Genomic DNA, 24,723 nt, shown 5'->3' on the forward strand with positions numbered 1-24,723 from the left:
TGCTTGCCAGAGCTGCGTGCTGCTTTCTGATTGTATTTTCCAGCTCCTGTTCCTGCTTTACATAAGAAACGCCTAACCAGTGATTAGTGGAGCATGTTAATCTGTTGCTTTAGTTTTCCAAGCAGATTTTAGAGGACCTCTAGGGTACATGAATGCAGCATCAGACTTGTGTGGGTTGTCCTGGTTTAGTTTGTAAGCATCTCCAGATGTCTGGCTCTGGAAGGCAGGAATGCTCAGTGAAGAAATGGAACGTAAAGAGACCACAGGAGCTAATATTTGGCACTCTTCTCTCACTCACTCGTTTATTCCTATCCTCACTTAAGATTACAACAAAGAAAGTTTGTTTTCAGGTTCTTGCTCCGGAAAATTAATCACATGCTGGAGGCGCTTCGAGTCAGTTATTCTCTCTGTAATGTGTGATCTAATCTTTACTCAACAGACAGGCTGGGTACCAGTAGCAAACCTGCACTGCATGTTTTGTTCCAGTGTAAACTGTTTACCAAAGCAGCAATGTCTAAATCCTGTGAAAGAAAAAAAATATTTTTGCCCTGTAAAAACCAAGTCTGTACATATTTTGTTATGGATGATTAGTTATTCCCTCAAGCCTGAGCTGAGTTACCAGTTCTAATGTTGGTATTTGTGATCAATCTGAATCCAATGTGACATTGTCTTTATTTTTACCCTCCTTCCATCTTTGTCCTCATCTCCTAGTGGTAGCGCTCGTGGACGTTGGTACAAGTTCAACGACAATGTGGTGGAGGAGTTTGATATGAATGATGAAACTCTGGAGTATGAGTGCTTTGGTGGAGAGTACCGTCCCAAAGTTTATGACCAGTGTAGGTGACATACATAAACTCTCAAAGCGCTTGACATAAAGATCCCCTTCAGATGTGACATAAGACATAAAAATGCAACGAATCCTTCTACCTTGTTAAAACTTGCAGAAAACTTCAAGAATTCTTGAATATTCAGTGTTTTGATTTGTGTATATGTGCAGCCAACCCATACCCTGATGTGCGGAGGAGGTACTGGAACGCCTACATGTTGTTCTATCAGAAGATCAGTGACCAAAACTCACCCGTTCTGCCCAAAAAAAGCAGAGTCAGCATCATGAGGCAGGAGGCTGAGGACCTTACGCTGTGAGTGGACAGACCACCATACTGTACTCACCTCATAAACATTCTCATTGTGTCATTTATAATCTATCCTTATAGTCATATGTGGAGAACGCTGTATGTTTAGTCACCATTTAGGAGCATATCTTCCACACAACTTCAACAGTCCCTCAACCTATCATCATCTGTCCTGTGTCTCTACATTCCCCAGGTCTGCTCCATCCTCTCCTGACGTTTCACCACAGTCCTCTCCCCGCCCCCCAAGGGCCAACAACGACCGACTCACCCTCCTCACTCGCTTGGTCCGCAAGGGAGAAAAGAAGGGCCTGTTTGTAGAGAAGATGCCCGCCAGCATCTATCAGGTAATGTGGCATCAAGCAGCCTGTGTGGAACTCGGAGCAGTAACATGGAGGTCACACGGAAGAACATTTGTTCTGTTAGTAATAGAAAGCTCGAACGCTCAGGTTTATCTGCTCTTTCCATGTGTGTTTTGTGTAGATGGTGAGAGATGAGAATCTCAAGTTCATGAGCAACAGAGACGTCTACAACAGTGATTACTTCAACTTCACCCTCTCCCTGGCCTCCGTCAATGCAGTATGTGCTTCTACTGTTTATGTTTCTTTTTCTAAGTCTTTATTGCCAAAACTCAGGCCAATCAAATTTCTACTTTGCTGTAAAACCTTTTACATTTTCACACTCAAACAGACAATGTCATCCTCTAATATCTGATGAAACAGTTTCATTACCGTGTGTGTAATGTTTCTTTTGGTTCATTTATTACAGTAGTGTATCTAAACTACACGATTGTCCATCTTAGAAACAAGTCAGAGCAATAAATCACACGGAGGCTACATGCAGTGCAATATAGACAAAGATGTTTGTGTGTTACAGACAAAGCTGAAGCATCCAGACTACCAGCCCATGGCCAAAGAGAGTCTTCAGCTGGCTGTTCACTTTCTCTTTCACACCTATCTGCACACCAAAAAGAAACTCCGGTATGTCTGCACATACATCCACAGCCCTCAGTAACGAACATCCTTTATAAACAGCAATGTTTTGCTTGTATTACATGTGTAATCTCCTGCAGGGTGGACACAGAGGAGTGGATGGCGACAGTGGAGGTGTTGCTGTCTAAGAGCTCCGAAGCATGCCAGTGGATGGTGCAGTACCTGGTTGGACCGGAGGGACGAGAGATCACCAGGTCAGGGCTTGTTGGCCAGCTGCTTAACACACTCTCCTGTGATATATGTACAGTGGGTGACCACATATATGACTCATGCTGTGCCTGAACAGGCCTTAATATGTCATAACTTTAACTCTGTTAGTTTGATGGGCAGGCAAAGTGCTGTCTTCTGTCCACCTGCTCCACAATAAGATTTCCTGAAAGCTTTAGCCAGCATTCTGTCATTTTTGCTTAAAATTGTGAATCATCTATACACTGTGACTTCAGCTGTATTTACTTTTATAACACCAAGGATGGATGATCTGTATGTCTGCAGGGCCTTGGCCTGGGTTTGATCACTGCAGCACTTCTGTAGCTGTCCTAGTGATATGTGATACTGACTTGGCAGCTTACTTCATTCTAATCAATGCACAGTGAACTCTCTGACCAGGGTCAAATAATTTTACTCTGGTAATGCAGCAACAGCCACCAAAGCTTCACTCACACTCAAGTACGCACACTCAGGCTTTATGAATAATGGTCCCTTGGATCGCTATAGTCTAATAGTATATAGTTTAATCACACAAGCACACACAGTCTGAGCTTCTATGGTGTACCGCTGAACATGGTGATACTTGCATCTGCACCAACCAGCAGTAATATTAAAAACACCCGCGTGTGTGTGTGTGTGTGTAAACACTTATGGCCAGAGGAGCGTCGGACACTTGGACATCAATACGTCCTGACCCCTTCATGGTGTTTTGGATTGCCCTTGCATTTTTCAGGACCTTTACACTTCATTATCACCTGTTAAATTTAACCTGATGTTTCCTGTCTCATATGCTCAATTCCATTCATTCCTCATTCCTCTCATAATTACAACCCTGATATTGATTATCTTTATATCTCCTCCTCAGGGTTTGTCTGTTGGAGTGTAGCATGAGGGAGGTGAGGGTGGTGGTCGCATCCATCCTTGAAAAGACTCTTGAGAGCGCGCTTCACTTTGGAGACCCAGGACTGGACAACCTGACTGACGCCCTTCTTTCCTTGTTGGACAAAGATGTTCCAGAGAATGTGAAAAACTGTGCGCAGTACTTCAGCCTCTTCAGTAACTTTGCGCAAAGGGTAATAAACCATCAGCAAATAAGTAGATGTAGACGCTTTTGGCCTCCTTAGTTTTCAGAGTTTAAACATGAAATAAGATGACATTTGGACAGTTTGCTCAGTCTTGTGTCTTCACTCTCTCAGGGTTGCTGTCCTTGCCAGTTGTTGCTGAAACACTCAGCTTATCGCCGGATGCTCATCTTCCTGTTGGGACCCAATAGGCAAAACAACCAGGTAAAACTGCACAAATTACAGTATGTCATAGTACAGTATGCCTTATTTCACAGTACAGTGATATTTTCTGTTTAACTCCTGCACCTTTCCCTATTTAATCTTTAAACATTTTTGCACTCATTGTCCCTTTAAGAAATAAGCATCTACAAAATGCTTAAAATGTAAATGCAGTTTCAAATGGTTATTTTAAGAACCTTTAATATGATCCATAAAATGTTGATTAAATATGCTCACAACAGTGCTATTTGTTTCTCTGTGCGTCTGTACAGCACCGGCGGTGGAGTTCAGCTCAGGCTCGGGAGTTCCTCCACCTCCACAGCACTCTGGCCCTCATCACTCTGCACTCTGACCTCAGCCCCCAGCAGACACAGGGTGAGACACAAAACTCAAATCTAGAGGGCCGCGGGGTTGATATTTTGTGCATTCCAGCTCTCATCGCAGTTCTTTTATTCCTTCGCCCCGTGCAGCTCCAGGAGGATTTAAACTGCGTGTGAGCGGCGTCCTGCCCTCCACCCTGCTCCCCCTCCACTCAGACATCCTGGCCTCACTCTTCACTCCAGAGGGACAGCCTTACCTTCTAGAGGTAACCTGCAGAGCATCAACCCACAGGATATAAAGCACTCTGATATATTTTTTGCTCTAATTCTAATGTTCTCTTTTTGTCATTATGAATCTCCACCAGGTGATGTTTGCCATGCGTGAGTTGTCTGGTCCCCTGTCTCTCCTGATAGAGATGGTGACCTACAGTTCGTACTGTAACGAGCCCTTCTCCCTGGGTGTGCTGCAGTTGCTCAAGGTATAAAAGAAAAGAAAACACTGCTGTCAAAGCGGAGACATTTAGTCAGTGATGAGTTGTCTTTGTTTTTAAACTCTTCTGAATGCTTTGTGTTTCATAGACGCAGCTGGAGACTGCTCCTCCTCATGAACTGAAGAACATTTTTCAAATGCTGCAAGAGCTACTTGTGAGTGACAGTCACCAGTTAACTCTGTAACCCTTCGCCTGTTGATCTTTTTGATCACCTGTTGGTCCTTTTTTTATCACCTACTGCTCTTTTGCTAACTGCAGTTAAATCTTTTCCATCAGGTAATGGAAGACCCCCTGCAGTCCCAAAGACTCAAATATGCTTTTGAATCAGAGAAAGGACTTTTAGGTATGTCTTGGTGTTTTTTTGCTGTTTCTAAATTGTGATGTTTTTTCATGCACATTGTTGGTAGACTGCCATGCGGCTTGGCAGCATCGTCAATTTTTGTGTACGTGTTGAATGGATTTATTGAATGTATGAAAAACTGAGTGCTTTTTCTCTTTCTCAGCTTTAATGCACCAGAGCAACAATGTGGACAGCCGACGCTGCTACCAGTGTGTGAAGTTCCTGGTCACATTGGCCCAGAAGTGAGTACATCTAAGGACCAGAGCTGTGTAGTAGTAATTTCTTCAGATAAATTTCATTGCAAGTGATGTTTTGGGGTTGTTTATTTTGTTATGTTTTTTGGTGGGTTTTTTTGCACATAAACTGGGCAGCATAATTCAGAGCCTCCTTTTATTTTTTCAACAAGGTGTGCTGCAGCCAAGGATTACTTCAAGGACTTGTCTGGTCACTGGAGTTGGGCAGTACAGTGGCTACAAAAGAAGGCAAGCTTCTAAAATGAAACGTAGTATGCTGATAGCTCACTCTTTCTGTAACTGTAGAAGTATATGTAACTATATTTTACAGTAATATATACATATATAGAATATATGCATTACTTTCAGCTAATTATTTCAATGTGACTTTTGGGTATTTTAACCGTTCATCTGCCTTTTTAACCATTTCATCTTGTCTGCTCACCTACTAAATAAAAGTCATAATATGACTTAGTCTGAAGTCTTTCCACATGGACCTAAGAAAAACAAGCAAAACATTTGCTACTCTGTGATTTGATACTTTTTAATTGTTTTGTATGCTCATTATGTTTTCGCGTCACCCTTTAGATGACAGAACATTACTGGACTCCACAGAGCAACGTTTCCAACGAAACTTCCACCAATAAAACCTTCCAGCGTACCATCTCTGCACAGGTACACACAGAAACGCTGCGTGTCAGCATGATGAGACCCTTTCCACTTCCACCACCAACACTACACACATGTTGCCACTTATTCTTGATGTTTATGTTTTTCTTCTGCTTACATTGTGTGTATAAAACTCTGCAGGACACCTTGGCCTATGCAACAGCATTGTTAAACGAAAAGGAGCAGTCTGGCAGCAGTAACGGCTCTGACGGCAGCCCAGCAAATGAAAACTCCGACCGCAGTCTCCGACAGGTAGCCTGCAGCTTCACCCGCGCTAACTCCTCAGTACAATGGACTTCTTAGATGACTCACCGCTTTACAGCTCACACAGCCAAAAAAAAAAAGAGAAGAATGGAATGAAAATGGAGCATCTTGTTGGCTTCTGTCAAAAAGCTGTAAAGGCAGTTTGTTACCTCCCACGGTTGTTATTAGCAGAGGATTTGACGCTGCTCCATTCTTATCTCAGTCCTGCTGTGCCTGACAGGATGCCTAGACAACACAAAAGTGTCAAGAGTTGTTCTGGCACAGCCATGAATACTACAGATATATACGGATGCTTTGTATGGAAATTATCATCCCCTGTCACTGCTTAGCACCCTGATATTTCACCGTTCGTTCCATTTCTGCATACAAAGGCCGTATTTCTTTGTTCTCATATTAACTGTACACCTTGTCTCCCTCTCTGTCTCCCAGGGATCAGAGTCGCCCATGATGCTCGGTGATTCAAAGAGTGATCTAGAAGATGTAGATCCCTAACTCCTCCAACCAGCAGGATCCCTTCGAAGAACAGGCAGCACAGCTCCGGGCAGCCAACTGTAAGGGCTGCACTTTGCCTCTGATTGGTCAGGACATTTAGGACTCCACAACAAGCCAATCAGAAAAGTTATTCTCTTGGTCGCTACGGCAACAAAGGAGCTATGAATAAATCATAAATTACTTCCTTTCAGAGCAGCCAAGGCGATGATGGAGATGCATTATCATTAAGGGCAGCAGAGTTGATTACAGTGGGAAACACAGTAACCTTCCACAGTCACGGATGACTTCAGTTTATCCTTTTATTCATTCATTCACTCAGAATGACAGCAAGGTGGAGGATGGGTTTGGGTTGTGTTTTAACAATTTTCTGCTCATGTTTGCCAGTGTATCTACATAGACATATTCATATTGTAAAGATTTGTTGCATAGATGTAATTTCCAGTGTAAGATAATATTTTAAAGTCTCCTGTGCTCACAGCCATGCAAATCGCGAGAGGTCAGGTTAACTGCTCTGGAGGAACTGGAGACATACGTGTGCACTTGTACAGGGACACCTCCACACACAAGCACTTGAGAGGGGGTGGGGTTAAGTATGCACTTTATAGTCCAGCCCAGTCCATTGTGACATACAGCAGCACTCGTCGTTTCCTCTAGAGCCTCCTCACGATCGTGTCCTCCTCTTTTGCTTTTTAGCGACTTATTATTTTCAGTGCCACTTAAGCAGAAATGTGGAAGCCCAGATAGAAAGCCACTCTGCCTGTGACTTAGCTTTTCACCCTGATGACCGCCGTGTAGACACGGGGACGCAGTACGGGGCAGGTCCTGTCCCAGAAACAGGACAAGTCTTGGCCTTCGGGGACAAGCGGTGCCATGGTCAGCACTCTCCCTCTAATGCTACTTCTCACTGTCAGGCAGCCTCACGTGCTGGATTTTATTCATTGTTGTCTTTTATTTTCTTTGCCACTTTTTTTTCTTTTTCTTTTTTTTTTTACCCTGGATGGATTGACTTTTGGAGAGGATGTTTAGGGACTCAAGCCTTATGCAAGAAACCCTGATCTGGGAGCACACGGATCAGTCATGGTGGGCCATTAGTGCCAACTGAGGGGGAGCTCAGGAGCATGTTTTATTTTTAGGTGCCAAGGTTATACACACACATAAGGAATAATTCACTACGACAGAACTTTTTAAAACATGCAAGTGTGTGTCACTCATTCATTCACACAAGGAACAGGTCCTCGTCGCCTCACTGTTACCTCTGCTTTATCAGGTTTGATTTATTTTTCAATGGAGTCTTCTTTTTTGCTTTGCCTTTTGCTTTTGTCTACCTTTGGAAACACACAGAGGAGCTAAACACAAATGTAGCTCTAGTTTCATACGAGAACAGCATGCATCCATCGTACCTACTCCAGTAATCGGGAGACTTGAAGTGCCTTAACCTCCCGATCTTAGCGTCTGCTCCACCTGTCCTGACAGTGTCACCAAGCCAGTGTCTGTAGTGTCGCTGTGCAACAGGGCTGCTTCATCCCCATTAAACCCAAAGTAATACAGGGAAAATGTCCTCTGTGTGTTGTGACAAAGGATTGTAGGAATGTAACTGTTGGTTGTTGATTCTGTGTGTACTGGGGGGGTGGGTGGGGTGCAAGTTTTACTCTAATAAAACAGGATTTAGCTAACAGGACAGGGTGTCTGTAATGGTAAAATGCTGCTTCTTTTCACTCTGCACTCAGGCAGAGACACTTTGTAGATACTGATTTATGCTAGATAGTTTTAAGGAAGCCACACTTTCACTCGGATGTTTTGAAGACATGAGCCTAAACTAGTTTAGCAGATTAGTTCTCAGCTTTAACAGGTTAATGTTTACAGTGTGAAGACCTATGAAGCAATCATGCAAAATGATTTTCTGTTGAGTGTTGTTATGTGATCAATCCACTGAGGCTCCTCTGTGTCCTCAAAGCCTGAGAAGAAGGAAGACAAGTGTTTTAGCCCTCCCACACACCCCACCAAACCCAGCACATTTTCCTCCATCTCCCTAGATGTGAATGTCACGTTGTGCTCTCCGGCACATTTGCATGTGTGGCAGTAAGTGGTGGTGAAGTTTGTCTTTTCTTTTTGACAGAGAGAAAAAGATCACCCCCCCTGTGTTGTTTGCTGTGTAATTTGGTCATTAGCACTTACTGTCACGAACATACGCCCCTCCTCTGTGACTGGTTACGTGTTACCTGATGGAGCTGCATGCAGTCTGTGCCAAGCGATACATGGTCATGGCAACATGAGTCACATTCAGCCAAGAGTCTCTCCTAGGTTTGCCCCACTGCTACATCACCACAACTACTTCAAGAAAAAAAAAATTTCAGAACAATCTTTCGTTTTAATCATGGGGTGCAGGGAGGGGTGGGTAAGTGCGTAGGGTAGGGACTGGCATCTGAACGGGTTTTTACTGTCATTCAATTTTGAAAATTCACTTCTGCCATCGCAGGATTCTGTAATGCATGTTAAAACTCAGTTTTAATTTGTACATCAGAGTTTGATTAAGGGGAAATTTGATATAAAATAAACTGGAATGCACAACCTTTTGTAGAGATTGTTTTTATGTATGTCTACACATTGTCAATTATTCTGTCCGTAATTCCATGTAGGACCATATTAATGTTTGTTTGTTTGTTTTTTCATTTTTTTATATATGTTGATTTCTGTAGGATTTATTTATTTGTAATAACTCATCTGAGAAATGGCTGAATTACATTTAGCTGTTTCATTTTCAGAGTCCTAGTATTGCTCATGTTGGCTGTCATGGGACACTTGGAAAGAACAGAGCCCATCCATCCATTTGGGGTTCACCCTGAACTGGTCACCTGTCAATCACAGGGCTGACACACAAAGACAGACAACCACAAATGTACACATTCATACCTAGGAACAATGTAGAGTAGCAATTTAACCTAATGTGCATGTTTTGAGGACTGTGGGAGGAAGCTGGAGAACCCAGAGAAAACCCACGTAGGCACAGGGAGAACATGCAAACTCCACACGTTAGCTTCCCCCACAAATTCATTTCCATTCACTGATAGATTCTGTCGTGAAGGGTTGTATCAATTTATGTAGCGGAAATCAGATTTCCTGTGGTAATCAAACTTCAGTCCACTCATCAGTGCACCACAGCTGGCAGTGTTGGATAGATGTCCCTGTGGTGCTCTGCATACTGAAATCTCTGTTTGAATTGGTAACAACGATGTCCAATGATTGTACCCGTTTTCACTGGCACTGTGTTTTTCATTCTTTTTCTGGCTCACACCATGAAATCCTAAAAGCTGCTGCCATAGAAAAGTACTTTAATGTTCCAGACTAAATACAAGACAAAGTGAGCAGAAAGTAACTGGTTTGTTAATCAGGCTGAACACCTGACGGAGCCTCTGTGGCTCCTCACCTACAGAACTGAGCGGTCCTCTGCCACAGTCACATTCATTAAGTATGCGGTGAGCTGTGTGTACTCTGTGTGTACTGCGTTTCCAGCAGTGAAAAGTAGGACAATCAAAATGTATAACCTAAGTAATAAAATGAACAATGGCTGAATTCCATTTAGCTGCTCCAGTTTCAGGGTCCTGCTAATTTATGTATGCTGTTTCACTATTACACTATTGTCATGGTTTAGTAGGACAGAACCATTTGTGTTAAAAAAAAAAGAAAAAAAAAAAAGATTTATTATTGGCTACCATTTAGTTAGGAGATCCTTTTTGAACTATATACACACATCCATGTAATAGTCTTATGCGTCCATGCACCAGTCAAGTTGCAGTTTACATGCAAGTCAAGACACTCACAAAACACAAAGCAACACAAAACATTATGTTGTGAAAATGACCACTGACCTTTGGAATATAAAATGTCATCGCTTAGTCAGTTTATCCTATCAGACTGTTCTGTGAAATGTTGTCATAACTAGTGAATGAATCCCTAAAACCATGTTGTGTGAGTTCTCAGTGACCTTGGACAGACAGGCGGGAAGAATGGACCCATGGTGTGGACGGATAACTTGAAAACACAATGCCTCGGGCCAAAACGAGGGGCCGGCCAACAGGTTTCAACTCAGACCCTTCTTTTTGCAAGGCCACAGCCCTAACCACTGCACCACCTTAAGCAATACACACACACACGCACTGAACGTTCATGAAACTTCTTTTTAGTAGACTTGTTTTGTAAAAGATACAAAAATATTTGGTTACATTTCACAAACTGAATATGGTTTAAAATAGCTAACAAGACAGTAGCTCACTGTAAGGTGCCACATATATGTGCTGCTGGAGCATACTTTGACCTAACCCTAAAACTGAAACACTCACAAACAGCTTCACGGGAGGGCTTACAGCTACTGATGAAATACAAAGATGACATGTGGAGTGGAGACATTTGAAAGTGGTTTGCGACCACATCAGAGAGGAGTTGTGGCGGGCTGCTCGGGCGGTCTGACACGACAGCAGACAGCAATGCCTGCCGCTCCAGCAGCTCCTGTGGCGCTGTGCACACGGCAGCTGTTTCCTGCAGCACCTGTCCCCAAGACAGCAGAACCCTGAGACATGGCACTACAGTCTGTCAGAGTCCACCCAGAGGGACAGGACACCTCGACCTGCAGGAGAACAGCAGCAGTGTGGAGAGGTGAAGGTCTGAGGGGAAATTTTAAGACGTTTCCATCTATTCATGATATTTACCTGATCTTTATCAGCTGACGTGTTTTCTAACAGGTGGCACTCCAGAGATGGAGCGTGGCAGCACACGGCATGTGACGTCACCCTGTCTTTCACAATGCAACGCTTCCGATCACCGTAATGTGGACGGGAGTCAGAAAAGATCTCAGCGGTGGACCAAGTTGTACAGCCTGGAGAGAGACGATCTTTAAGCTGAAATGAGCTCAATCAACAGAAAACTCTGTGACTATTGTCCGGTAATGATCCTCAGACAACTCATCCTCCACCAATGTGATAAATGAGGACTATAATATAAAGTGACGAGCCAAACAAATAATTGAAGTGCTATAAGAGCTTTGACAACCCTGCTCTTTTTGCTATGCACATAGCTGGTATTTATGCTGTCACGGAGAACACTTTAATTGTGGTTGCCATGGTAACAAGCATAATTGACCAAGTTGTTCTCAGTGCAGCCGCATGAAAAGCTTGAACTCAGTTTTAGGTTGGTTTGTGTACAGTGCAGCCTTTAAGTTACCAGTTTGATTATCTTCAGTAGTTGACCTTCAGAAATACACTTGTAGGACTTCCTGCAGAGAATTAGATGAGAAGTCTGATACCGTTCTCACATTTCTCCATTCAACATGAAGCTGGTGGCAGGACACGCTTAGCATAGTTTAACATGAAGACTGGAAATAGATGGGAATTGCTAGCCTGTCTCTATCAAAAGGTACTGGTGTCTCTAAAGCTCACAAACTGGGTATAGAAACAACACGTTGTTATTGTTTATTAGGAGAGACTCTTGCTTTTTTCCCCCTAACCTCCCTTTCCCTAATCTAACGGGCAGAAAGTGGCATTGATTTTCTCACCTAACTGTCAGCAAGAATGGAAATAAATGTTTTTCCAGTTGTCACACTTATGCTTTAAACTCCACACACCGGAACAGCGACACCAGCTGGACGTGTGTGTGTGTGTATCATATAAACTACAGCAGGTTGTACATGTGACTGACCTGTCAGGCGGTGCTGTGGGCCGACGCACTCGGCATCTTGCCCTGGCTTGGCACTAGCATGGACTTGGCACCGCAGACCATCTATCACACAGCAACGTGCCACAGCATACACACCTTTACCACCCGGACTGTTGTAGGCAACACACTCCATCTGCCCGCTGTTCACCTGTAAACACAAAGTGAAGGGTTTTTAAACGCTATACCTTAGACAGATGTGTTTCATAGGGATAATGAGAGGTCATTCCTAACTCACATTAATCATTTCTCCAGCGTGGACTCCGTCAGGAGCGTAGCTGCTACAGCTCATCATTTCCTCCCCCAGACGACAGCGACTGATAACCCAGTCAGTACTCATGACCCCTGACCTCTCTGACCACACTGACCGACACAGAAGCTCCCCATCTGCACATCCAGACAGGCACACAGTGACACATGTGAACTGCTCACATACTGTGTGTGTGTGTGTGAGAGAGAGAGAGAGAGAGAAGTGTTGTGAATCACTAACTTGTGCTGTTGGTAGGTGGCATGGCTGCTACCAGATTTGGAGTAATGATACGATGTGTGTCAGAGAGAGAGAGGAAGTTGATTGTGTTGCTGATGGAACAATGCAGCATGATCTGCAGGACCTGCACCGGTGACATGTTCCGATTGGACGACAGGACCACTGCTGCTATACCTACACATACAAAACAACAAATAAAGCCCTTGTACCACTGTAGCTACGCACTCAGACCTACTTTGTTGTCAGTTACTTGTGTTTCATCTCCGTTTTAGGTGTGTGTCTGTGTGCATACCCGCAGCATGTGCAGCAGCCTGGGAGGTTCCGCTACTGGAGGTAAAACAGGTGCTGCAATCACTACTGGCACTAACGATGTCATCGCCAGGTGCAAACAGATCAACACAACGGCCGAAGTTGGTGCCACCCGCTCCCTGTGACATGAGCTGGTCTGCTGAGTTAACTGCTCCCACCGTGATGACCTGCACACACAAATGAGGTTAAGGTAAGGCTGTGTGTCAATGTGTCTGTCAGGTTCTTTAAGATAAAGTGTTGCATAACCTCAGGCTCTGAAGCAGGTGAGTAAAGGCAGGCATCATCTCTGTAGTTTCCCGCTGCAGCGATGACCACAGCTCCACGAGCCACCATGTCCCGACAGGCTGTGTTTAATGTCCGGCTGAAACCACCAATGAAAGGCAGTAATACAACCACAGCATCCACTGGACGAGCCAGTAATGTTGCCCGGATATACTCCATACCTGCACAGGACGGGAGGTTTTCAGAAAGGAAAGCAGTGTCAAGAATATAAAGCCTTTCCTTTGCATACTGTATGTGTTTCAACCTAACCCAGCTGCATGCAACAGAAGCTGCATTTCCACACCTAGTTTTCCTGTTAAATGACTACAGCAAACTGGCTTCAAACAAGATCTAATAGATGGTGAAAAAAAAAAAAACACATAAAGGTTGCCTTATTGTAGATACATATTTCAAATGTGCACAACCAGCGTACAATGTTGGATGGCATTGATCGTAACACATAATCTCCAGTCCGTAGCGCAGCTGTTCAGGTTGAGTCTTACCCGCCAGAGCTCCTGACACGGTCCCTTTCCCCTGACAGTTGAGCACACGGACCAGTTTAACACCAGCGCCTTGAGCAACACCTGAGTCCGACCCAGTCACGACCCCTGCCACGTGTGTGCCGTGGTTGTTGCACTGACTGGCCTTTAGGGGAGAGGTGGTTGGATGCAAAAGTGAATCAGATCCACAAGTGTGAAAGCTTTGAGCTGCAATGACAAATATGCATGCGCTGCTGAAGTGCGAGTATTTAATTTGTGTGTGTAACCTGTCTATGAACCCTGACTCCGTCTTCCTCGGGGACATTGTTGAAGTCTGTGATGAGCATTCGTCCTTCAACCTCTCTGTGAGAACTCTGAACATTGCCATCCATCAGGTACACCTCGGCCCGCCCTCCATCATCTGCACAGGATGGAGAGTATGTGGATTAGAAGTGTAATATTTCAAGTGCGTGCATGTGTGTGTGTGTGTGTGTGTGTGTGTGTGTGTGTGTGTGTGAGTAGAGATGGACACAGGGACAGACTCACTGGGTGGCCTGTATGATCCATTTTCAAAAATGCCGCCATGAGGTTGCAGTAACCTCTGGAGGTTCCAGGGGACGCTCTGAGCAAAGATGGACGAGTCCTCCTCTATGTAGTGGACATGAGGGAGCTTCATCGCCTGGCAGGAACACAATCAACTTTATTGTCTGTCTAAAGTCAACAACAAAAGCCTGAACAGGGAACAGGGTCAAATATGCCATCCACTATTATTACTCTTTGTATCTTTTACTTTTTATACTGATATGATGAGCATTTTGGCCATCATATTTATTGTGGACTTACTGATTGAAGATACTTTCTCCTTTTGTGACCGTCTTTTCCGAGGGGTACCCCAGGGGCCTAATCTGGGTCCCCTGTTAGTCTCTACCTAAATGCTAGCCCCGAGGTGTATCAGCCACAGACAACACAGGCGTTTACTGGAACCCAGATGGTATGCAACTGTATGTTCTGTTAAGGCTTGGCACTGCTTGGCACTGCTTGTCCTCTAGTTAAATGTGAAATTACTATACGTGCTCATAACTTAGCTTTTACAATTTACAATTTAAATACTTTGTAAAATAATAATAATACCTTATGTTAGTTTTATTCTTGTTTTGCAGCGTGTTGTTTCATACATGAAGCAATGTAATTCAAATATTTGTGTTTTTATTACAATACTTGTTTAGATTCAAATCAGCCTCATTCCCTAAATCAAAGACAAAGGGTGCATATTTTTGGATATTTTTAAAGTCAGTTGTGTAATAATGATTCGAGAACTAATAATTCACTGAGGGGCAAAATACAAATAAATGCATTTATGTTGTTCTAAGTTAATAGATTCTGACGGATCAGAACTTTTTACATCTGTGCACAGGTGCAACGTGCTGACAGGTGAAGCAGTTACCAGGTGAAGGACGTCACTGTTCATCTTGACCAGGAAGCCGTGCAGAGCTCCTGAGTAAGTCTGCACGATCTCCACCAGGTAGCCTCTTCTGGCTGCTTTGGCTCTCAGTCTCTTGATGGTCCTCTGCACGTGAGACTCGTGCGTTCCCGGATGCAGCATGACCAGGTACTGACCAGGCATGCGCCACGCTGCCTGGAGCACAGTACACAGAGCGTAAGGGTGCAAATGCTCCCAGCGCACTTAGAGGAGAAATGCTTGGAAAAAGTTATTAAATATGTCACTCAATACTTTGTAATGGATAATAATTTATCAATTTATTGTCTGCGCCTGGTTGCTTTACAGATCAACATTATCATGATGATATTGCATAGAATAAACCTGACGTTTCCATGTTGTGAGCGCGCAAAGTGGTTAACCTGTATCGTCTGTCCAACTGTCTTTGAGCTATATCAACCAGTCAGCAGAGATTCTGCTTTGGCTTAATTAACTGAAAATCTTCTAAAAGGATTCAAAGCATTGAGATGGAAAATATTTATATGTGATTTATTATAGGGCGAAAATACTTCGTGTTAATTTACGATAAGTACTGTTACTTTAACTGGACCACCAAAAATCAGTCAGTGACCTTCTGTTGGTGCGGTGCGAAGTAAGCGAGCACACTTACTCAAGTGCTGTTCGGTTTCCAGCTGCTTGCACTAATCGTGTCATTTCAACTCAGATTAATTTATACTTTATACTATATTACTTCTTTGTCAGTTTATTCTACATTTCAGAGATAAAATTTTTACTCCGCCAGTTTTATTTGATGAATTTAGTTATTAATTACTTAACATATTCAGAGTAATAATACAAAAATATTCTCAACAAATCACCTGTGATATATCATCATATATGAAGCTACAGAGCAGTACATAAAGTAAAGAAAGTGATATACAGGAGACAATAATCTATCATCCAGTAATATAATTTGCGTTATTTTAAAACTGACTATTCTGTGTAATACTTTTGTTTTCTGTACATAAAATATATTTTGATCCTAATATTTTCGTGTTCTCTTGCAAGTAATATTTTGAATGTGGAAAACAGAGTACCACAGTATTGCTACTCATCTGAGTATATGATCAGAGTGTCTCCACCACAATCATTACTACCTTGTTGCACCTGATGAACTCAGCAGCGGGCTCGGTTCTGGTTTCAGCCTGAATCCCGTCCTCGCGGATCAAATCCAGGTTGATCTCGTCCTCTTCGGGGTAATCCTGCGCGCTCACTGCCAAAGATGCGCACAAACACAGCGCCCAGCCAATCCAGCACGAGGTGCGACGCATTCTTCAAAGCTGTGGGACCGTTTCCAGTGAAATGGTCGCGATAACTATTCAATCACACAAATCCACTGATGAGACTTTTCATCTCAGTCCGAGTTACCCAGATGTGTTGGTATCTCCGACAGCCGCGCGTCCTGAGTGTCCTGACAGCCAGATGACGCCTCCAAACATCTGTTCTGATATCGGGGGGGGGGAATCCAACAATTGATTCTTATAATTCAAGGCGGGGACTGCTGACGTCTCCAGGGCTCACGCCACCGCTTTTGTATCGAATGATTCTCCTCCGTTAAAAACACCTCTTACTGTGGAGGAGTCATGTTTCATGCTCCCCCTGAACAACCCTGTAATTACTGCATGTCAGTCTGAGAGAACACGTCCCCTCAGTTCAAGTTTATTTGTTGATGTTGTTTTCATAAATGCACTTAATGCAAATAATGTGAGATATTAATGCCAGTGAAACTACATGACTGAACTCGTGCTGTGTGATTGTGCGCGGACAGGCTGGCCAAGGTGAGCTCAAATGTATCATTTGTTGTTTTTAACTTGGACACTTCAAACTGTTTAAACGGTGCTGATGCGCTCGGAAGCGCGCGTGAAAATCTCCTAAACCTCCACCAAACCAAGCAGTTGCATAATGTCCTCTGTGGCTCTTAGGAGCTTTATCAAGACTAAAGTAATTTAGTCATATTTCTTTAAGTGTAAATGTGGTATTGTGCAGAGCAAGGATATTATTTACAGTTTTGACTACAACAGTTTGACTGTAAGGAGAATGATAATTAATTTTGTGCATCTCTGAATTCCCAAAATTATTAAACTCCAACTTACAGGTATGCTATGCAAGCATACAGACTCATGCACAAATCCCTATTAGGTATCATAAGATGTTTTATTGCCTCCCAAAGTGAAAATTTATGACCCTACTAGAAGTGTGTAGTCGTGTCTGTAGCTGCAGAGATTCTGCCCTCTGCCTGTTTTTTCTTATTTTCTCAGTATTTTGCTTTGGATATCAGCAGTTCTGCAGAAAGTCAGGTGGGTGTTGAGTCTCACTCCCAGGTTGCCAAATACTGACAAACCAGAAATGAGACTGGACAAGACTCAAGGTCTTTCTTCACCGCTGCACCTTTAAATGGTGTTTACAAACAGCAACTGATAAATTCTGTATAGCACACCTAAACCTTGACTACATACACATCCAACAGTCAGTTAACATTTGTAAATGACTGAAGCTTTACGGTGAGCTGAAACTCACCTTAAGCTTCAGTTGATTGCAGATTTGGGTGACATTTGATTTGCTGTTAGATCAGTACGAGTGACATGCATTTTCACAGTGTCATTTAATACATGTTAAAAATATAAAGTAAAGCCGCTTTATAATAAAACTGACAGGGGGCTACAAATTTTTAAGAGAACGCACCCTTTACAACAGGCATTGTTAAAGGTACCGTGTTCTTGTTGACCACTCGCAGCACCATGGAGCAATGTTTTATACAAGTGTAGTAACACAGTCAGTAGTAACACCAACAAACACAAATGCAGCTTTACAAATGTTTTATGAGGAAGGAAATGCTTTCAGCATGACTGATAAGCCTAAAGGATAAACAGTCTGTGTTTTGGAGAGCAACAACACCAAATGTAAACAAAGCTTTAGGCACTTTGTTTACAGGAACCTCGTCAGGGTACCTTTAAGTTTAAGTTAAGACTTGGAGGTGTGATGAACTGTTAAGTTGCATTACGGAAAGTGTTGAGCCAGCATTTTTGTAGCTCAACCTGTGCTTCACAACTTTAAGAGAGCAAGTTGCTCAAGTAAATCTTTAATCAAATTATGGTGCCAAAAATTTGCCCTTGTTGAATTAATGGAGGTCATTGCAGTGCCGCTGCCCCCCAGGTGTGCTTAAAATAACTGTCCCTCTTTCATATGATAAATAGCGCCATCTTCTGGAACTAGCATGCAACATGCACTCATCGTTACTGACTTAACAGTGACACTAAGTGAAGTCTGTATATTGTTGATACATAATCAGTCACTTCCATAAAAAACACATTCAAACAGCATTCTGTGTGGGAGAGATGCTGTTTTTAGCAAAAGAGCAGAGAGACTGTAGGATCTCTTCACTGTCCTGAGTGTTTTGATTAGACCAGTTAGGAGTCTTCTGTTGATGGTGTCCCCTCACTCAGACCAGGTGCAGCGTGGGACAGCTGTGACACACGCTTTTATGGGCTTCAGGAAGAAGTCTGCTTCTAGTCCACGTTTGGCCACAGGAACCTGGCAGGGCTTCAACATGCCTAAAATTAAATTAAAAGCGGGGGAGAAGGGGGAGAGACAGAAATAGAAGTCTAATTCTAACATTTTGTCCTCATTTTCTTCATTTTTTTTAAGCTAGGGGAGGTTTTTGCTGATCGTGCATGTCTTTATCTGGCTGATGAACATTTATGTGATTACAAACACTCACATGCAGGGAGCTGCACAGTACAACCTCCCTTTTCACCCGCTGGCCATGATTGTAACTGGGGCTCAAGTGCTTTAATCAAGGAAACATTAAAGGTCCTTGATAAGAGAGGGTGGAGCATTACTCATTCACTGTCTCCACGCTTATGTTCCCAACTAATCTGCTATTTTCAGTCACAACCTTCAGGCCTCTATCTCTCCTTTTCCCCTCAATTCCATTTCACCTCCCTCCTCTACTCTGCTGCCATAGAGACTCCATTACATCACCATTAATTTTCCTGTAAAGATAATAAAATTAGTATCTACAGTGTATTAGTGGAGATACTTCCTCCCCTCAGACACATTATGCTGATGCTGTCGCCATTTCGCCCACTAGCTGATAGTTGCTTTGCATCCTAAGATACACAGACAGACCGCAGAGAATCATTTAGGCCTGAGTGAACATCCACTTGTCTGTGGGCCATTACGATAGTGTGTGTGTGTGTGTGTGTGTGTGTGTGTGTGTGTGTGAGACAATACCTTTCATCTTTTGCTCCAGCTGCAGTACAAACTAGATCCTCTAGACTTTTCTCCTGAATCTCAGGAATCAAAATCACCTAACAAACAAACACTCTCAGTTACCGAGCCCATCATGAGATACAGCAATCAAGTGTGACTCCTTGTGTCTTTCCACCCAACACACACAGTTCGTCACTACCTTGGGATAGCACTGGCAGAAGCTCCACACAGTTCCGACACACACCATGACAACGCCCAGAATGCATATTGTAGCAAAAATGTGCGGTCTCTCCTGAGTCATGATGAAGAGGCCGACTGCCACCACACACAGACCTGCCGCTATCAGCCCATACCGATACGGTTTCCCTTCTGCCATAACTGCTGGCTAAACTCAAGCACCTGTCATACAGTGAGGACAGATTTGGTGTTGTTCTGTGGGGCATGGCAGGGCATGAAGGTGAGGGTGGAGTAAGCACAGTTAGGGTTCCACTCTGCTGGTTATTACAGCCTGCAGACAGCTTGGCCAGGTCAGGTATAAAATTGCAAGTGTGTGTGTGTGTGTGTGTGTACCTGATAGGTCACCTTGCCACAAGCTGCTGACAAAAAGGAGACTTTGCAACTGAGCTTCTGAACAGTACTGTTTGAGTGTTTATGTTTGCTCTCTTTGGACATGGTTTTAAATGAGTTGATAGTTTCTCCTCTGTGCCTTTCCGGGGCTTCCCTCTGTTAAATAAACAATCCATTATTTCTAAATGCGACACCGCCAACAGAGAGCACTGTAGCTATTCATTAACTCAAGTTTATAGTAACATCACAACATAGCACTAACAGTGGACATTCTGCAAACACGGGGTGCAAAGCTGAGAGATAAATACCACTGTATTGTTGACATCTGCTGTCACTGGTTAAGGCACTTCGCATTGGAGTAAGCTGTCAATGAATCATGGACACCGATAGGACAGGACAGAGTGCAGACACAAAGAGGAGCTGTGTAGCTCTGAGGAAAGTTCTGATCGTGCTGCGCAGCCACAGTAGTAGGTCACATAAAATTCAAGCAGGCCAATAAAATATCCTAATAACATGTCTACGGGAAGCTTGCAGCCAAAGTGTTGACGTGAATCCCTTGATTTTGTTGAAAAAGTTACATAATGCTGGTCTCGGGAAAGGCTCTGAGAGTGGAGCAGTTGTAGTGATCATTTCAATTCCTTTCACAATCAATCACAGCCCACACTTTTCGTAGACAAGGAGGCCACACCGGGGCACAGTCGATACAAATATGAAGTCTTTAACCAGCTGGAGTCTCTTCCTGTTTCCCGGCTTGTACTTGGGTTTAGGGCGGCTGTCTTAAGGCACAGAAGAGACCATCAAGTTCATCCATAGCACCGACTGTTCACTAAAGGTTTTTGCTAAGAACCCAAGACAAGAGGCACTGACACGAAGTAAAGACCAGCCTGAGAGGTTAAAGCTGCTCACTGTGCTCCTGGCTCTTCATCACTGTGTCGTAGGATGGAGGCGGCTCCATAGTCCAGGGCGGTGGGGTGGATGGGAGGGAGAGCTCAGGCTCTGGTATCCTGCTGACAGAGTCCTCTGACATCTCCCGACGAATTCGGTCCAACCTCCTGGCGAGAAAGAGAAGCAGTTGATGTAAATTCTTTTTTCCATTTTTATACAATACTTAAGGTGAAACTTAATTGAGCACCATATCTTCTGTCACTGATTACACAGCAACCAACAACTCCTTAAAGTGATTACTCTGGGTGTTACACTTCAACTCTTTTCAGTGTTAAGGTTTCACCCAACACAGAGTCAGCTTCTCTGAATGACAGCACTTTATCTAACAGCTCAACTCCTTTCAGTGATTACAATTCACCTAAAACTTTAACTTCTGTAATCACTTGGACTTCCGTCGATGGTTTTAACTAAACACCTCAGCTCTTTTCAGAGCTTTGGGGCGGCAGCTCCATCACACCATCATGGAGCGTATGTGTGCATGTCTGTAATTCAGGAGTGTGTAAAGTGCATTATGGAATGAAAAACATAATGTTTCCCCTTGGGGATTAACAAAGTCATACTTCTTCTTCTTTTATACTATAATCTAAATTTAATCTCCTTTCAGTTCTTACACTTGAGATCAATTCACGAAACTCTTCTTTCATTATTTTATAATACTCTCACTCCTCCACACCTTCAGCTGCTCCTTAGCTCACCGCTTTTCCAGTAATGCGTTTCAGATCCCAGCGTTCACATCACATTTCCTTCAGGAAACACTTCCTGATGCCTCCTGTCATTAGTGTATTATTACCCTGTCATCATATTATTTCTTTCTCTTCTAATCCCTCAAACATTTGAACTCAGTCTGCAGTCAGTGTGTCTGGAGGTAGAAAAACCCTCGATGATGAAAACAGTGCTCCTGGCATCTCTCAACCTCAGTGCTGGACAATGAGCAGAGCATGTCTTGTTTAAATTCACCGGCTATCACAGATTACCTCAGACAATGCCAGAGGGAGTCTGTCAGCCACATGCTTGTGTGGCTGCTGTTTTCTCCATGACCTACTTCTATAATCAGTCCAGAATCATAAAATCTGTTGCTCTCCAATTTTCACTGTCACAAGTCCAATGTTTTCAAGTTCCTAATGCTTTTCATGGCTCTTTGTCAAGCTGTTCACTATAACTAATACAATGAGATGTGTCCAAGAGATCTCTTCAACAACAACAACATCACCTCGCCTCCCTGGTTGTTGGTGTGTTTTGGCATTTGTCGCTGTGTGTGTTTATTCTACTTGAACAACTTCTTCCTCCGGCGTTTAGGAAAGCAGGATTGGTTTGTATATAAATAAAAAAAAGGGTTTTCCAAGGCCAGGGGTTTCCAGCTCTTTTTGCCAGGATAGCACAGCTCTGTAAATAGCTCTATTTGTCAGTGAGGCGAGACCAGACAGAAATATGCCAACAAATTTCATGGATGCCATGAAATTTGATACAGACATTCATCGTTCCCAGAGGATGAATCCTCACATCATCGACCTCTGAAAGACTCCTAAGACTGAGACTAGCCACTGTTTCACGAGAAAAAAAAGCAAAGATTACAGAACAGTAACAAACAAAAGTGGTGTATCAGAAGAGTCTTTTCTTCTTTCTTTTATGCCCCCCACCCATCCCTTTGACCCCATGGGGGGGGGGGGGGTCACGGTAACTGTCTTGAACCACCACTCCTTGCTATCCCACACACACTGTTTGAGGAAAAACAATAAACCCAAACAATCTGCACCAAAAGCATCGCAGTTCTGCCTTGTCATGTCATTCACGCTTTGTGCATGGGTACCTTTGTATAGCCAGTGCCTGCTGTGGGCTGAAGCGCGTGCCTGTGCGGGGGTGCAGGAGGAAGTGTCCTGGCACTGCTACCTGGAGGTTCTTCATGGCCATGCAGAGTCCGCTAACCAGCAGGCCCACGCCCCCCAGGCCTAGGAAGAGCCCAACTCCAAACAGCGGGGCTGACTGCTGGGGAAGGCCCACGCACAGGGCCAAGACCACCCCAGCAGTCAGCAGCAGAATGCCCAGACAGAGCACCATGCCCTGTGGGAGCGGCATCTCCACAGATGCTGCCTTCTAAGAACTGACTTCCAGCTACGGCTGCGCCTCCTCTCCAGCAGCAGTGATTCTGCAGGGGAGAGAAGAGGGGGCTAAGATACACAGCATCCACTACGACGGGGAGTATGTGTGTGTTTGTGAGTGAGACGTAAGATGAAGAGGAAAGAAGCGAGCAGAAGCGAAAGAAAACTGACTCGAAGGGTTAATGACTCGGACATATGCAACATGTAGCCTAAATCATGTGTTCGCGCGTGTGTGCGTGAGTGTGTGCGGGTTGTGATAAACATCGATCCTGTCTCTACCTGATAGGAAGTCGCTGCTCAGCAGAAGCGTGGTCTGAAAGCTTCACCATCCCTTTTCTCCTCTTCATCAACTTTCACACCGATCCCCGTATAGCGTCCAACCGAGCCCCGAGAAAAGTCAAAAAACAAGCTTTCCCCGCGTCAGTGCGACCCCGCCGCGCCTCTCGCATTCTGTGCTCCTCTGCCGCGTCGCTTCCTCTCCTCACAGCAGAAGCATATCCGTCTTTTAAAGTGATTACCGCACCGAAAATCTGTAGGAGAGAAGTTGATGTCGCATGTTTGCTTTTCATCCAGCTACAGCAGCAGAGGCGCGCAGTGTGAGGAAGTGTTGTTTTTTTTTTTTTTTCTTTTATGAGGAAGGGTTTTCAGTGACGAGGAAAGGAGGGCAGGGCAGTCTGAACATTGTCACTTTGCCTCTGTTTGGGAAAGCTGTTTGCACAAGGAAAGAATCATAGTCTCAGCCAGCCGTGAGCCGATAAACCCAGCAAACAAAAAGCAGACAATTTTGCGCCGAGATTGAGGTCTGCAGGGGGTGGAGCAGGATGATCTTCACTGGCCTACATTTTAGGGATGGGGGGCGGAGGTTAGAGGAGGATAAGAGGAAATGACTGATTCTGACTTGGAATAAGTCGTGATTTGAATAACTCGCGACAGAGTGCTCATGATCTCCTGATCTCTGAAAGCACACCTCAAATGTTGAAAATATAGATCTAATCTGCCTTCATGTTGTTGCCCTCAGTCACAGTCAAAAAAGTTCACCCTCCACCGCTCCACATGTCTTTTGGTTGCCTTATAGCAGTGCTTCTCAAATAGTGGGGCGCGCCCCCCTGGGGGGGCGCGGTGAGATGCCAGGGGGGGCGCGTGTGACCCTGGGGAACATGCTTTTTTTGCCGTACTAGAATAAAGTGTAATTGCACATCCACTACAGTAGTTGGCAGTGGCGCTCTCATCGTCAGAGTGTGCGCAGGGAGTATTAGCTCTATGGTGTAGCGGCTTTTTTGCACCGAGCAGGCGATATGAAGTGCAGTAAACGAACCCTTAAGAGACAACATGAAGAAATTTTTAACAGGGATGAGAAGAAAGGCGGAGAGAGACGAAGATAATGAGACAAAAGTAACTCACCCGAAAGCTAAGACGAGGAAATATGACGAAGCATATGTAGCGCTTGGCTTCACTGTGACTACAGTGGGAGACGACAGACCGGTGTGTTTACTGTCTAAAAATGTTGGCAGCGGACAGCGTGAAGCCAAATAAATGAAGGCGCCACTTGAAGGCATTACATCCCAATCATGCTGATAAGCCGCTGGAGATTTTTCAGCCAAAACGTGCCGAATATTGCCAACAATCATCCCGCTTTGTGAATGCTACTTCAGTAAACCAGCGAGAATTGTTAGCATCCTATTATTACATATTATTACATATTATTATTATTACTATTATTTATAGTCGCAGTGAGGGGGGGGCGC

The 24,723-nt window shown here is 44.0% G+C and overlaps 3 protein-coding genes across 6 annotated transcripts in view; 1 reads left to right on the forward strand and 2 right to left on the reverse strand.

Moving 5' to 3' along the window:
• The window catches only part of usp24 (ubiquitin specific peptidase 24), a 30,958-nt gene extending 21,969 nt beyond the window's left edge, over nucleotides 1-8,989 (forward strand). For both annotated transcript variants that reach the window (XM_046390663.1, XM_046390664.1), the window contains 18 exons: nucleotides 712-836; nucleotides 998-1,139; nucleotides 1,327-1,477; nucleotides 1,614-1,709; nucleotides 2,007-2,110; nucleotides 2,203-2,316; nucleotides 3,195-3,402; nucleotides 3,526-3,615; nucleotides 3,885-3,987; nucleotides 4,083-4,198; nucleotides 4,298-4,411; nucleotides 4,512-4,577; nucleotides 4,700-4,766; nucleotides 4,927-5,005; nucleotides 5,170-5,245; nucleotides 5,585-5,671; nucleotides 5,807-5,917; nucleotides 6,359-8,989. In XM_046390663.1, coding sequence (XP_046246619.1) covers nucleotides 712-836; nucleotides 998-1,139; nucleotides 1,327-1,477; nucleotides 1,614-1,709; nucleotides 2,007-2,110; nucleotides 2,203-2,316; nucleotides 3,195-3,402; nucleotides 3,526-3,615; nucleotides 3,885-3,987; nucleotides 4,083-4,198; nucleotides 4,298-4,411; nucleotides 4,512-4,577; nucleotides 4,700-4,766; nucleotides 4,927-5,005; nucleotides 5,170-5,245; nucleotides 5,585-5,671; nucleotides 5,807-5,917; nucleotides 6,359-6,421 — 1,912 coding nt within the window. In that variant the 3' untranslated portion in view covers nucleotides 6,422-8,989. The remainder of the gene's footprint in view (nucleotides 1-711; nucleotides 837-997; nucleotides 1,140-1,326; nucleotides 1,478-1,613; nucleotides 1,710-2,006; nucleotides 2,111-2,202; nucleotides 2,317-3,194; nucleotides 3,403-3,525; nucleotides 3,616-3,884; nucleotides 3,988-4,082; nucleotides 4,199-4,297; nucleotides 4,412-4,511; nucleotides 4,578-4,699; nucleotides 4,767-4,926; nucleotides 5,006-5,169; nucleotides 5,246-5,584; nucleotides 5,672-5,806; nucleotides 5,918-6,358) is intronic.
• Nucleotides 8,990-10,576: 1,587 nt separating this feature from the next.
• Nucleotides 10,577-17,088, reverse strand: pcsk9 (proprotein convertase subtilisin/kexin type 9). 2 transcript variants are annotated; one of them, XM_046390665.1, is made up of 12 exons: nucleotides 16,256-17,083; nucleotides 15,105-15,296; nucleotides 14,207-14,339; nucleotides 13,948-14,081; nucleotides 13,685-13,826; nucleotides 13,167-13,363; nucleotides 12,904-13,087; nucleotides 12,615-12,785; nucleotides 12,363-12,511; nucleotides 12,110-12,275; nucleotides 11,125-11,291; nucleotides 10,577-11,042 (listed from the first exon to the last, which is right to left on the reverse strand). In XM_046390665.1, the coding sequence occupies exons 1-12, from the start codon at nucleotides 16,427-16,429 to the stop codon at nucleotides 10,848-10,850; spliced, it is 2,004 nt and encodes a 667-aa protein (XP_046246621.1). In that variant the 5' UTR covers nucleotides 16,430-17,083; the 3' UTR covers nucleotides 10,577-10,847. The 2 variants fall into 2 exon arrangements, with proteins under 2 accessions (XP_046246621.1, XP_046246622.1); XM_046390666.1 differs by lacking the exons at nucleotides 10,577-11,042; nucleotides 11,125-11,291 and adding an exon at nucleotides 11,318-11,687 and having other exon boundaries at nucleotides 16,256-17,088.
• Nucleotides 17,089-19,756: 2,668 nt separating this feature from the next.
• si:dkeyp-51f12.3 (uncharacterized protein LOC107988041 homolog) lies at nucleotides 19,757-23,776 on the reverse strand. Of its 2 annotated transcripts, XR_006843507.1 has the most exons (4): nucleotides 23,258-23,776; nucleotides 22,690-23,025; nucleotides 20,246-20,989; nucleotides 19,757-20,093 (listed from the first exon to the last, which is right to left on the reverse strand). XR_006843507.1 is itself a non-coding variant. In XM_046390667.1 (3 exons), exons 2-3 carry the CDS (start codon nucleotides 22,953-22,955, stop codon nucleotides 20,830-20,832), a joined length of 426 nt encoding a protein of 141 aa, XP_046246623.1. In that variant the 5' UTR covers nucleotides 22,956-23,025; nucleotides 23,258-23,776; the 3' UTR covers nucleotides 19,757-20,829. The 2 variants fall into 2 exon arrangements, 1 of the variants encoding a protein (XP_046246623.1); XM_046390667.1 differs by having other exon boundaries at nucleotides 19,757-20,989.
• Between the last annotated feature and the right edge of the window lie 947 nt (nucleotides 23,777-24,723).

The sequence above is a fragment of the Scatophagus argus genome, chromosome 6, assembly GCF_020382885.2.
Source record: "Scatophagus argus isolate fScaArg1 chromosome 6, fScaArg1.pri, whole genome shotgun sequence".
Taxonomy (NCBI): domain Eukaryota; kingdom Metazoa; phylum Chordata; class Actinopteri; family Scatophagidae; genus Scatophagus; species Scatophagus argus.

Bases quoted from the DNA above. Each gene is read 5' to 3' on its own strand.
- si:dkeyp-51f12.3 (XM_046390667.1), bottom strand. From the start codon at position 22,955: ATGCCGCTCCCACAGGGCATGGTGCTCTGTCTGGGCATTCTGCTGCTG. The intron at 20,990-22,689 runs GTACCCATGCAC...CTTTCTCGCCAG, and splicing joins CAGGCACTGGCTATACAAAG to GAGGTTGGACCGAATTCGTC.
- pcsk9 (XM_046390665.1), bottom strand. From the start codon at position 16,429: ATGCGTCGCACCTCGTGCTGGATTGGCTGGGCGCTGTGTTTGTGCGCA. The intron at 14,340-15,104 runs GTAACTGCTTCA...TGTTCCTGCCAG, and splicing joins ACAGTGACGTCCTTCACCTG to GCGATGAAGCTCCCTCATGT. The intron at 13,827-13,947 runs GTTACACACACA...TCTCCCCTAAAG, and splicing joins GAGTCAGGGTTCATAGACAG to GCCAGTCAGTGCAACAACCA.